This window comes from Tauraco erythrolophus, chromosome 4 (genome assembly GCF_009769465.1).
Source record: "Tauraco erythrolophus isolate bTauEry1 chromosome 4, bTauEry1.pri, whole genome shotgun sequence".
Taxonomy (NCBI): domain Eukaryota; kingdom Metazoa; phylum Chordata; class Aves; order Musophagiformes; family Musophagidae; genus Tauraco; species Tauraco erythrolophus.
Window position 1 is genome coordinate 13,745,572 of NC_141468.1, and position 12,315 is coordinate 13,757,886.

At 38.2% G+C, this 12,315-nt stretch overlaps 1 protein-coding gene across 5 annotated transcripts in view; it reads left to right on the plus strand.

Moving 5' to 3' along the window:
* Positions 1–12,315, plus strand: part of MAGI2 (membrane associated guanylate kinase, WW and PDZ domain containing 2) — an 815,351-nt gene that overhangs the window by 544,963 nt on the left and 258,073 nt on the right. For all 5 annotated transcript variants that reach the window (XM_086609697.1, XM_086609698.1, XM_086609701.1 and 2 more), the window contains exons 4-5: positions 8–223; positions 9,738–9,951. In XM_086609697.1, coding sequence (XP_086465823.1) covers positions 8–223; positions 9,738–9,951 — 430 coding nt within the window. The remainder of the gene's footprint in view (positions 1–7; positions 224–9,737; positions 9,952–12,315) is intronic.

The window sequence follows — 12,315 nt, forward strand, 5'->3', positions numbered from 1 at the left end:
TTTCCAGACAACTATTACGGCACTCCAAAGCCTCCGGCAGAACCAGCTCCGTTGCTGTTAAATGTAACAGATCAGATCCTCCCAGGTGCCACTCCCGGGGCCGAAGGCAAACGTAAAAGGAATAAGTCTGTGAGCAATATGGAGAAGACGGGTATTGAACCACCAGAGGAAGAAGAGGAAGAAAGACCTGTGGTCAATGGAAATGACGTGACAGTAACACCAGGTCTGTTCTTCCTTCTTAATTTTCAATGTGTTTCTGTTATTCACAGAGTCCTCAGTTACCTCTGTCTGCAGTGAGAATGTGCACGTTCAGGTAAGGATATTCTTGCAAGGCTGACAGCCAGGAATCCTCAATAACAGGATTTCTCTCAAGCCTGAAACAAATTACTTATCCTCCATTTGGGGGAGTCGTCTCACTTACCTTAGCTACCGTAAAGATACCTGTCTAGTCACTTTTAGCCCTCTTTACAGACCGAAGAGAAAAACATCTACTTTCTGAATACAGTTCATGTGATCTTTTTGAGATTCCTAGGTTAGGAAATCAATCACAAGTGCCTATTTCTCTCCATTGACTATAGAGGGAGTCTAGAGAACTATAATTTAGTCAAATGAATCCAATTTCTGTGTTTCAGGTCTCCTTGTTCTCAAATGGTGAGAGAGTTCCCTACATTATAAAGTGAACTTCTGTAAATTGTTATGAAATCTTAGCAATACTGTGTAAGAGTAAAGTTGTCATCATATTAACAAATTGTGGCATTGCCGATGAAACTTAGCTGGCAGTACTATCAGAAATGACCTTTTTCAGCCATGTTCCAGAGCCTGCATAAAGCTGATAAAGGTTTCAGATGTCTAGTCCTAAAAGGCAGCTCTTGTTTTAACCCTTGAATCATAGTTCTTCAGAAAAAGAAGAGTTTCAAGATACTGACTGGTCTCCTGAGTGAGAACACTCTGGCTTTTTCCCAAGCAGGTAATCAGCTTCCCCTTCAACATTTCCGCAAAAGTCAACATGTTACAGTACTTAATCATTTTTATTCTGAAATACCATTTAAGAAATATTGGGGTTTTTTTGTTCAAGTAGGAAATTAAAGAATTCAGACTTTTAGATCTCTCTGAGAAATAACTCAGTGAATCATTTTTGGTGCACTTAGAAATTCAGAAACAAATTATTGAAGTAGAAGTCTGTAGTGACAATCATATGGATGAGAAGAAAAAATGGAATATTCCAAGTTCTCTGAACGTATGGGTTAATGTGATACAAAAAATCCATTACTTAATCTTCTAAGCAATGTAAAAAGGATTTTCGTACTCAGCATTTATATATACTTTTTTACTCCTACTGCATTACAACGTATATCGAATTGAATATCTTCCCATCAAGGATGTATTTGCCACGTGCTTTTCTGTAGTTGTTGCATAACATTACATGTAAAGGCAAATCCCTGTGCAGAATCCACCCCAATGGGGGTGCCAGGGGGCAGATCTCCTTCTCCCCTCTCGGCTCACCAAAGGACTGCAGCATTGCTCTGCAGCCATTGCCATCACATGCCAAACGAGCCTTGCTTATCCCTTCCATACAACATCGTGTCTATCAGCAATGCCCTGATGCTTAGTGCCTTTCCTACACAGCTAAGCAGGAAAGGATGAAGCCCAGAAATCTTTGCATAAAGCAACAGCACTGGCTCCGTTGCCAGGATACTTCCACAGCGAAAGAGGCAAAGGCAGGATTTGGTCTCTGATGTGTATTGTAGAAACCATTAGAAAGATCATTCTTTGCAGTTATTCGAAACGTGCCACGTAACGGACCATTGCTGAGGAGCAATTTCCAGGGCAATATGTTTCAGCTCAAACTGGATCAAGAGGCAATGTTTACCTGCTTTTCTCCTTGCGTTGTACACCTGTAATTCGTTTCTCCCAGGCAAATTCTATGTGAAAGATGACTAGGCAGCACCCAAGAACCAGGCACTGGCATCTGCTGTGTTAAAAAATGAAATACATGAGCATCAGTGTAAGACAGCCCCCCTCCTCCCTCCCCTTGCCCCCCACAAAGTAATTCCTGTAGGTGTGGCCAGCAGAACAAGCAGTGCCTGTGTTGGCTCTCATGGTTTCATAAGCAGGGTTTTGTTGTTCAGTTACACTGATTGAGGACTTTGGGGATTGTAGCAAAGCAGCTCTGTACATCCATGCTGTGTTGCCTTTGTTGGGCAGCATAGCTCCCACAGACCCTGTTACTGCAGTCATTTTCTCTATGAGCTGACAGCATCTTAGCTACCTCTAAAATGTGTGTGCACTTGTAGCTTGTGGCTTTGAACAATCAGGAAAACCAGAATACATTATTTTTTTTTTCCTTTTTGTTTTTCAGTCCTGGTGGAAGGAGCAGTCTAGTTCTGACAAAGAAGCAATCCAGGCAGGATATTTGTTATTTCCAGTTCTTTCTGAAAGTGCATACTATTTTAATTGCCTCACTTCTAACGGGAGTCTTTTATGAAATATAGGACCCTTGGGACATCCCAAACATTCATACAATTTTTATAGACACTCAACAACTTAACGTCGTATTAACTGCCAAAGATAGCAGAGTGCTGGCAAGGCGAAGGGCCGCTGTAACACCTAGGACTGCTCGGGTGAGATAGTAGCAGATCTAAGATGAATCCGTAGAAAATAAAGCTGCCTTTGTCAGACCGATAAGTGACAGTTGTGGTTGCAGAGATCTTTATGCTTTTGGTCAGATTTTTCAGACAACTTTTCAATGTCTGTAGAGATAATCTGTACATCTGCTGAGCTTTATTACTAGGAATCAATTTTTCATGAAATCGTCCACATACCTTGCTTCACAGGCCATCAGATTTCCTTTCGTACAGTTGTATATGGACAGACTGGAGATCTTCACCCATGATCCATAATTGTCTTCTTGTTAATTCGTGCTGCCCATTGTGTTTATTCTTTCTGATTTTCGCCCCCTGTCCTCAGCCCAGGACCAAACAGGGAGCCTTCTCACTTCTGTAGGGTGAGGGTTTTGGCCATTTTAGAATGGAGCATTCTCGATCCTTCATCCTGGATCGAGTTCTCTCAGGACACAATGCTATTAACTGGAAGACAGGATTTATCTCATCCAACTTTAGTAATTGTATACCTAAGTGCCTTACTTTTTGTTTGAGCTACGTGTCTCTGCTCTCTTTATAGAAAGAAAGGAGAAAGAAGCAATTCTAAAGAGTAAGACAGCATAGCTGGCTTAGATACCTGTTTTAAGGTGTCACCTCTGCAATCTAGAATGCTTAATTCAGCCTACAGATACACAGAAGCCTAGATGCCTACATTTAAATGAAGAACCTACTATTTGCCAAGCAGCACGAGAGGCACAATCTACAGATCAGCTGTTGAGATGCAAGTCTAGAGTTAGGACTGGATTTCTCACACCTAGTGCAATTGCCCACACTACTGAACATCTCTGCCATTCACTGGTTAGAATGAGACATCTTGCACCTGAGGAGCCTTTCCTGATGGACACCGCATTGAAATGGATGATTTCTGCAAAATTGATGCTTTGACAAATAAAGTAAAAAGTCTTGGTCATGTTGCAACCTGCTTGTCAGATATTTCAGTTTTCACTGCTGTTGCTGTTTGTGTCTGCAGAGAATTAAGTCAGTCTCCTTCACAACCAGCATCATGATTTGACACTGTGTTGGTCATGTCACATTTGCTTCGCACTTATCACTGATTAAGTGTTTATCATCCGAAGTCCATAAGAACCACTCTAACACTGAAAGAATGCTTACGTATGTGTATTATTCTGACATTACTTGAGCAATGATAAGTTGCACCCAGAGAATGAAAGCTCTGGCAGGCTCAAATTAATTGAGGGATAAGATGTGACAGAAAGTTTCAAAATGATCATTCCATGCCTTAGGTTGATAACGAAGCAAAAGACTAGAGTCATAATGCCGTCAATCATCACGCAAGATGCAGTAGTCCCAGGGACAAGTTGAGCTTATTCTTGTGTTATTACATAGCAAAAACAGCCGGAGGCATGAAAATAACACACACGGCGTCTAAGAGCCAGGAGATCTTACAAAATACAAAAGTGGGTACCATTGACATTTCTGTTGTAGATGTGTTCTCTAAACTCAATTTATCACAGTTAGGTCACAACCTATGACCTACAGACCACTCCATGCTTACCCAGTCTCCATGTCTCCTGCTTTCCTTCCCCCACTTCAGTTCCTAGTTTTTACTGGCTTAGTAGTCAGTGGGAGCAGTGCCTCCATGCAAAGCACTAAAACCCAATTATGGCCATAGCTCAGTGGGAAAGGGAGCAACTCCAAGGCTCTAGAGTGATATTTTCACAAGACAATAGATGCAAATAGCTTGGCAAACATGAGTTAAACTACTATTGTATCAAACAGTTCTTCAAAATGGATGGACTGTTTCCTGTGCAGAATTTAACAAGTTAGTCATTTAGATACGATAAGGGTATGAAGAGCTGCAATATTTTCCTTCAGAGCTGCTAAGACCACTCCATAAATTAATATTTAATAATACTTCCTTCAATTTGTTCTCTGATGATATTGCTTAGGTCATTTGAGTTGATTCTTTTGGAAGAAAATAGTAAGTTTTTAAACTTTACTGCATGAATAATTTGCAGAATTAAAATAAAAGACTAAAGTGACAAGGTCCTCTTACATGTTTAGATGGCAAATTTCAACAGTTAAATTGTAAATAATGGAAACAATTTTAAGTGCAAGCAACAGCATTGCTGAAAGCTCAAATTCTCATAATTTTCCATTATTTCTAAAAACTGGTCGCCAGGTTGTCTGAGTTGTATAGATAATATGTCATATTAACCAGTAATATTTTAACTGCTGGTATTTGGAGTACTACAGAGACGAACTTACAGTATTTAATGATAAGTAGGTATTTGTAACAGATACATTATCTTTTTGCCAAAATTCTTTGTATTCCACATATGCAATAGCTTGTGGGTGCTTTACTGGTGGCTATTTTGTCACTTCACAGGACATTCACTCTTGAGATATTATGCTAAACTGCTTTTGAAAACCAGACCATGTAATCTGTTTTGTAGTGAGACAGCAGCTCTAGTAGGCTATTTCACTTGATGTAGACTCAATTGATTGGTTTTTTAGTGACAAAAATACTTTTGGACATATATTATGGTACAATTTTAGGATCTTTTTTATATCATATATTCTCTGAAGATAAATATTTGTACTCACAGTGTGTTACTGTAGTATTTCAAACTTTATTTTTACGTTTAAGACACTGCTAGTTTTTGACTAGAACTCCTGTTTTTTATCAAATCAGACGTATGTGAATATATATTGGAAGAAAAAAAAAACAGTAAAGTGAATATCTATCTTACCTGGAATATATGAATGATAGATACATAGAAGAAAAGATAAAATGACACCATAGGGCTGTATTCCAGATAAGTGTGACTGGAATGTCCATTGTGTAAAACTTAATGTTATTAAATGGCATTAAGCAATTGTACCTTAATCGCTTGGGTTTTAGTCATCATGATGCCTTCTCCATTATCAAAGTAAGCTATTAAAAGATAATGATCCAGTAATTAATAATTCATGAGATTGGCTTTAAAATAATTATATTTTTAAGTTGTTAAATAAGCATCAGGTTCCTTTTTTCCCCACTATAATTTGATAACAATCTCTGTCTTAGACAAGCTCAGAATATTTCTTCTAATCCTCAAGGCTTAACTTTCATGTTTTTTTTACCATCGCGATTGCTGGGATTTGTTAATACAGTTATTGAAATCAAGAATCTGACCTCATCAGACCTGTTGAAAGTAAGATCTTGAGGAAGAACACATATTACAGGTAGCATGGCAAAATGCCAAGACACAGCAATGTCACCACATCTGTGCTCCATCAGACCAACTGATCATTAGCCATTGTGTGTTATGCACTTGTACTCCAAATTTATTTATTCTACTGCGGTCATATCTGCCATGTGGCCTTATGTCTTGTCTTCAGTTTAATCTTTACAGCATCCCTCCTATAGTAGGAACATGGTCAAGACTTCATGTAGCCTCAGGAATACAACTCATAGATCAGTCAATGATGCTTGAGACAGATGAGAACATCTTTCCATACTTCCAATCTTTTTCTTTTTTTTTTTTTTTTAAATCTCTTTTGTATCCTCTGGACTGTTTCCCATCTTCCTTGACATGAAATTCTTGAAACTGGGCACAGTACTCCTGATTAAACTTTACTGTAGATGAAGGTGGAAGGACCTGTATCGCAGATGCTTACTCTTCCTGCCTATTTCGGGGCTTGTTTTTCTTTTGCAATAGAATTATTATTGACTGAGAATAATGTTAGACATCCCTCAAACATCCCTATACCTCCATTGCATTCTCACTAGAAATTCTGTCTAGGATTTGCTCCCCATGTTGTGTTTTTACAGCTGATTGTGTCATTTTGCACCAGACAGATGCAACATATTTTGGAGAGCTGAGGTGTGGAAGAGGGGGAGATTTGGGAGTGGTAGAAGGAGGAGGGGACTTCAGCTCCCCTGGGATCATACTGCTCCGATGTGAGATGCAACTAAGCAAAATTTTCATTTGTATCTCTTGCTAATTCATTTCTTCCCATGGACAGATTCGCATTTCCAAGGAGCATAAAATGATAGTAATACCACATAGTTCAAGTATGAGTTAAGATTTAGCCACATGAGCAGCATATGACTGTAGACAATCACCCTATTCAAGACAGGATCCACTCTTTTTTCGGACTGTATGTGTCGATGTCAAGTCGTTTTTTAAGATCATGAAAGCTATATCTCATTTTTCCCCAAGAAGCAGCACCTGTTACTGTGTCATGAAAAGGAGTAAGATTAGTTTGGCACAATTTCTTCCTAAAGAATCTTGACCTTATCACCTTTGAAGAGCTTACATGTAGATGTTTTGATCGCTAGTCCCAATGTCTTTCTAGGAATTAAAAATAGAAAGAAATGAAGTTGGAGTTTCATGGGTCTTCCTCCTCCTTTTTTACAAAGATGTAATGGTCTAATTGAGCAAATTATTTCAAAGGGAACTTAAGTACTTATAAATTAAGAGTATAAATTATGTAAAACCTAAATCATGGATACTTTGCTGAAACCAGGACGGTGTCTGTCTTTTCTAAGTTTCTTTTCTTTGTGAAATCTCAAAGGTGTTGCTTCTGGTAGCCATGAGTCTGCTTCATTGATTCCCTCAGCAGCCTAAGTGACATTTCATCAGGCTCTGCCAATTAAGAACGGCTGCTTTTGTCTACATTGTACCTGAGCCGTTCTCTGCCCACTCAACTCAGTTCTTTAGCCCTGTTGCTGACGTTAATGATGTTAGTCATTTAATCACAGGTAATCTTTTTGCAGTAGTGACTGAAGCAAAACGAGTGCTAATTGCCTTAGGTTTTTTATGCATCATATATTATTAACTTTCCTTCATTCCCACATAGTGAAATGAGTCTGCTTTTGGTCTTCTTCTGCTTATTAATGCACTTGCAGAAAGTTTTCTCGTCACCTCTGATGTCCCTTACTGCATATCATTTTCTAGACTGACCGTTCTGCTTTGCTGTTATATGCCCATATTGTTTTTCTGTGTTCATCCTGAACAATTTAATCTCGTTTTCACCTTTTGTACAATTCTGCATCAAGTAGCAGGCCATTGAAAAGTCATGGCTTAATCATAATGATCTCTGAGTATACTTACCGTTCTTCTTTCTCCTTAGAACAATTTGTGCTTGAACTCTTAGTATTGTTTATTTCATCGTTACCAGTTCTCCTGAACCCCTTTCCTCTTACCGTTGCTTGCAATAACATGAAATTTATTAATTCTGTGAGTTTATTAGAATCTGGTGATTTTAAGACCATTGTTGTTATTTTTTTGTTTTTCTTCTTTCTTGATGTCCTAAGCATCACAAATTAGATCATTTCCCCCAAGTTGTCTTCCACCTCCTACATGTTCCACAGGAGTATCTGCATAGTTCCGTGCTCTGGATGCACTGTTAGTTCATTTAAAAAATTGTCATCTCCTTGAACTTTATTATAGACATCGTTGACTTCTTTTAAAAGTGTATTTTCTCCTTTCTTTGTTTATCATTATCCACAGACTTCAATACAGTCTATGTAATATTACTCAGAGAGTGTATATACATTTTTGATGATAAAGAATCATACATACTTCCCTTACTCCTTACATATCTTTATGAACAAGCTATACTAGTCTCAATCTAGTCTCTATTATGTATCATTTTGATTAAATACTGGTGTGCAAGTTCACAGTTTGTTCTCAGTTCTCTTCTGACACTGTCTATGTTCCTATGGTTTTTATCTGTTGATGAGCTTCTGTCATTAGCCTTCATGTAACCTAATGTAAAGCCATAATCACTAGGTCTGAGATTCATCTCCCCTCATTTTAACTGTCTAGATACTGAGCAACTAGCCTAAGTAGGACTGAATTTGGTTTACTTAAGTTAACATGTGTCATGTTTTCTTTACAGGGGGTGAAGCCCCTCTCCTGCTACCAGAACCCTTTCACGTAAACCCAGCACAACATGTAAGGTCATTTCAGCCATCTGACTATGATCCCATCGTAGTCACTGGATATTCAGTCAATATATTAAAATTGTGAATTTATTTTAGTTACAGTTCATTTGGGCAAAAGCAGAAGTCTGAACACTTTTTCAATGAGATCAGGCTTCATTTAAGTGCTGCAGAAAAAAAGGATACAAGGATGAGAGCTTCTGTTGTCCACTGAGGCAACAGATTCCTGCCACATTTTTTCATATGGATAAGGCACATTTAGACTCCTAATATTGCACACCTGGTCTCTATTTAGCTGATTTTTTTTTTTTTTTTAGGTATCTTTGTGGTTTCATCTTATGTTTGTATTCAGCGGACGTTTTAAGCAGTATTGCTAAGTTCTACTACACTTGCTTATCTAAAAGTATGTGGATTGGACTATGGGAACTGAAAGTGGTAGAGATACTATTGGACACCACATTTTTTTTAAATTTCTGACTTTGTGGAAAGTAATATAAATTAAAGTGAAAGATTAAGTAGGGAAAAAGACAAAGGAAAGGACGACTCCTTCCTGAATATGGTCCAGGTCACAGTGAGACGCAGTCATATTGTATATAGGAAACATTTGGCATTGGCTGTGGGAAAGTAAGCCTCTCACAGATTATACCGGTAACGAAATCACAGCCACTTTCTATACAGTTAATATATTGCTATGAGTTGATGGATGTCATGTTGATTTCTTTGATGTATGGATATAGGTAAAGTAATTAGTGTATATACTTTTTTAATTGAAAAGGATCTGTTGTCTGTAGTAAAACATCAGTGTGCTTTCTTTATGCATGTTTAATTTGAAAAGTTAAGACACAAGACAGTAGCGCTGCTGGATATGAGGCTGCCTTCTGCTCGGTGCTAACTGCTGGTCTGGAAGGACTCCTGGGACAGAATGAGCCAGAACTCTTTGGCTTGTTTCTTAGCTCTTTATTAGTTTCTTGTTTCAGTTTGTTCTTATTGTGTTTTTTTTTTCTTTTATTGTGTTTCAGATAAAATGCATCATCAGAGGGATCATTGTGTAAACCCAACAGAAGGGTTTCTCTTTATTTCAAGACTTGCTGTTCATAGAGTATTGCTTGGAGACTTGCGCCCGGTAAATTCTTCGCCATTAACTTGGATATCTAAAACCTGTAATTTTTCTCCTTTTGTAGAATCAAGTGAACATGAAGAGAAGAGTACAGGTGTCTCAGGTGAGGTATCTTCCACCCAGCCTTGTCCTGCACCAGGATATACTCAGCCTGAAGAAGCAAAGGAGGATATGGATGTAACAAAACAGACTAAACCTGAAGAGAATGATGACTTGGGCCCACTTCCTGATAACTGGGAAATGGCTTATACAGAAAAGGGGGAAGTCTACTTTATTGAGTGAGTCTTATTTCTTCTCTTTCTAATTGTTGTATTGTATTTAACTGGGTGGGGAAAGGGTTTGTATGGTGGGGTGGAGCATTGCCCTCCTTCGCAGTAAAACAGCTGGAATGTTCTGGCTGTCCAGGTTCCTGAGAGCTGGGATCAATCCCTGTATTACTGACTTACATTGATGCATGCTGGTTTTTAAGACAGGTAACTGAGACTGCTTAGTGTTTCAACAGCAGAAATTAAAGCTGTTGTTTCTTCTGCCAAAAGCAAGGCTTTCATGCTGTTCTGGTGCTTATAGGAGAGTAGCACAATCACGGGGTTCTTCCTTATGTGCACAGAGATGGAGAGGGTTGAGCTTTTTGCCAATTTAAAGACAGACAGGCAGGCTAAAAACTAGCTAGTGAGCAGTAGAGAGAGGTCATGCTATATTTACAAGTAATAAAATAAGTGAACAATAAGGAGAATTTGTTATGTGTAGAAAGTTTTTCCTGTTGTTAGGCTATACACACCTGTTACTACTGTTGCTGATTAGCCAACTCGTTGAACAAATGGATGTGAAAGTTCTTTCTTCTCCAAGTGCTGTCATTAATACACGTTACTAGAATAAGAACATAGCAAATGAATGAGTTCATATAAGCTTATGCTCCACAAAAAAAAAAAAAAAGAGAAAGGAAAAACCAACATCATCATCATCAGAACACTGCTTAAAGAGGTAGCAGTAGCATTTATGTTTGCATTAAAGAACTGCCTCAAACAATTTGAAGGATTAACCATTATTCTGATCTTTCTTTGGTAAAAATAACACTTGGTGGTGTTGCTTCTGCTTTAAGTCCATTTCATGTAAAATTTTGTGACTATCACGTGAAGTGTAAACAAATGATAAAAATCATGCACATGATTTTTCATGAACTCTGCCATGACCAACTATAGCTTCTGGCATATACAAGGCTCAAAAAAGCAGTAAGTATTAAAACACGAGTGTCTTTGCTGAAAAGGGCATAAATATGCTTATTCTAGAAAAAGAGTAATTATAGTAACTTTGCCCAAGCAAGCAGAGAACTAGGATGACCTCAGGGCTAGCTCAAACCCTTGCTTCCATCTTACCTCACTCCCAAATTTAATTTTTCTGCACATATCGACTGCTCTGACAGAAAGCAGACTGAATTATGTGGCACTTTTATTTTACTTGTAACAAAAACCTGTGATATGTTTGGGAGGTGGAGGATGGGACGATGGGTAGGTCACTAACACACCAAACTGCGACAGTGGTAAATACTGCAGCAGGCAGTTTAATAGAAAATAAATGTACATTTTGTAACAAATACAGTGAGTGTAAATAGCCCTGCCGCTCTACAGAGCAGCCATCCCACTCCACAAATTCCTTTGATGTTACAGCTCACTTCCTTTCCTGGAAGTGCTCTGGTTTACACTGAGTTCTGACAATGCTCATCATTCACTTCCACTAAATGAATGTTATGTAAAGCAGAGAAATAAATCAGAGGTGCAGACTGGATAGAAAGACTGTTATAAGGGTTCCTTGCCTTTGGGATCATATTCCTGAATAATGTAATTGCAGAAAGGTGCAATTACACATCTGTAAAAATACCAGATTATTTACTAGAATCCTAGCAAAGGAACAACTCTTTGATCGTGTGAGTTTTCACATTGCACAGCCTTCACAGGGTTAAGTAGGAATGTAATGCTGTGGGGATGCTGTTAAATTGCCTCTTTGTTTACAAGTCACTTTGGTTAATGGCATGAAGAGACTCCATTTGCTTTGGAAAAAAAACGGAAAGATAAAAAGACAACAAAAACCTATTTGTCTAACAACATCTCCCCTAACAGTAGTAAAGATTGTACTAGATTATTAAATAATAGATGAAAACCAAACATTTGTAAAGTGCACATCACAATGGGTGAAAAAAAGTCATACTAGGAAGCATCTTTATTGCTTTATTTAAGGCTCATGTGAATTGTGCCTTTAAACCCTAAGGACTTCAAGCACTAAGCCATCTCAAGTTCTGGGTTGTCACGAGTATATCCAAAGGTCTTAGATTTCATGACAGCATTTTCATTCATTCACCTCAAACTATCCTCTAAAATTCGTATGTGAGCTCATTTATCAAAACTACCATCAGAAGTAACGTGGCAGATTTACAGTGAAAGAGGGAGTGACTTCATAAGAAGAAAAAAAACTGTCTGTAGACAGTATTATTTATTTGTTAATCATTAATGGCCCAGTTAGCATTTTGAAAAGCATACTGGAAGGAATTTCCTCTGCCTCAAGGTCTAAAAAGAAAAAAAAACACATACACTAGATTCGCTGGATGATTCAGAGGATGATTGTATTTTAGAGCATGGCTTGGTTTGTTT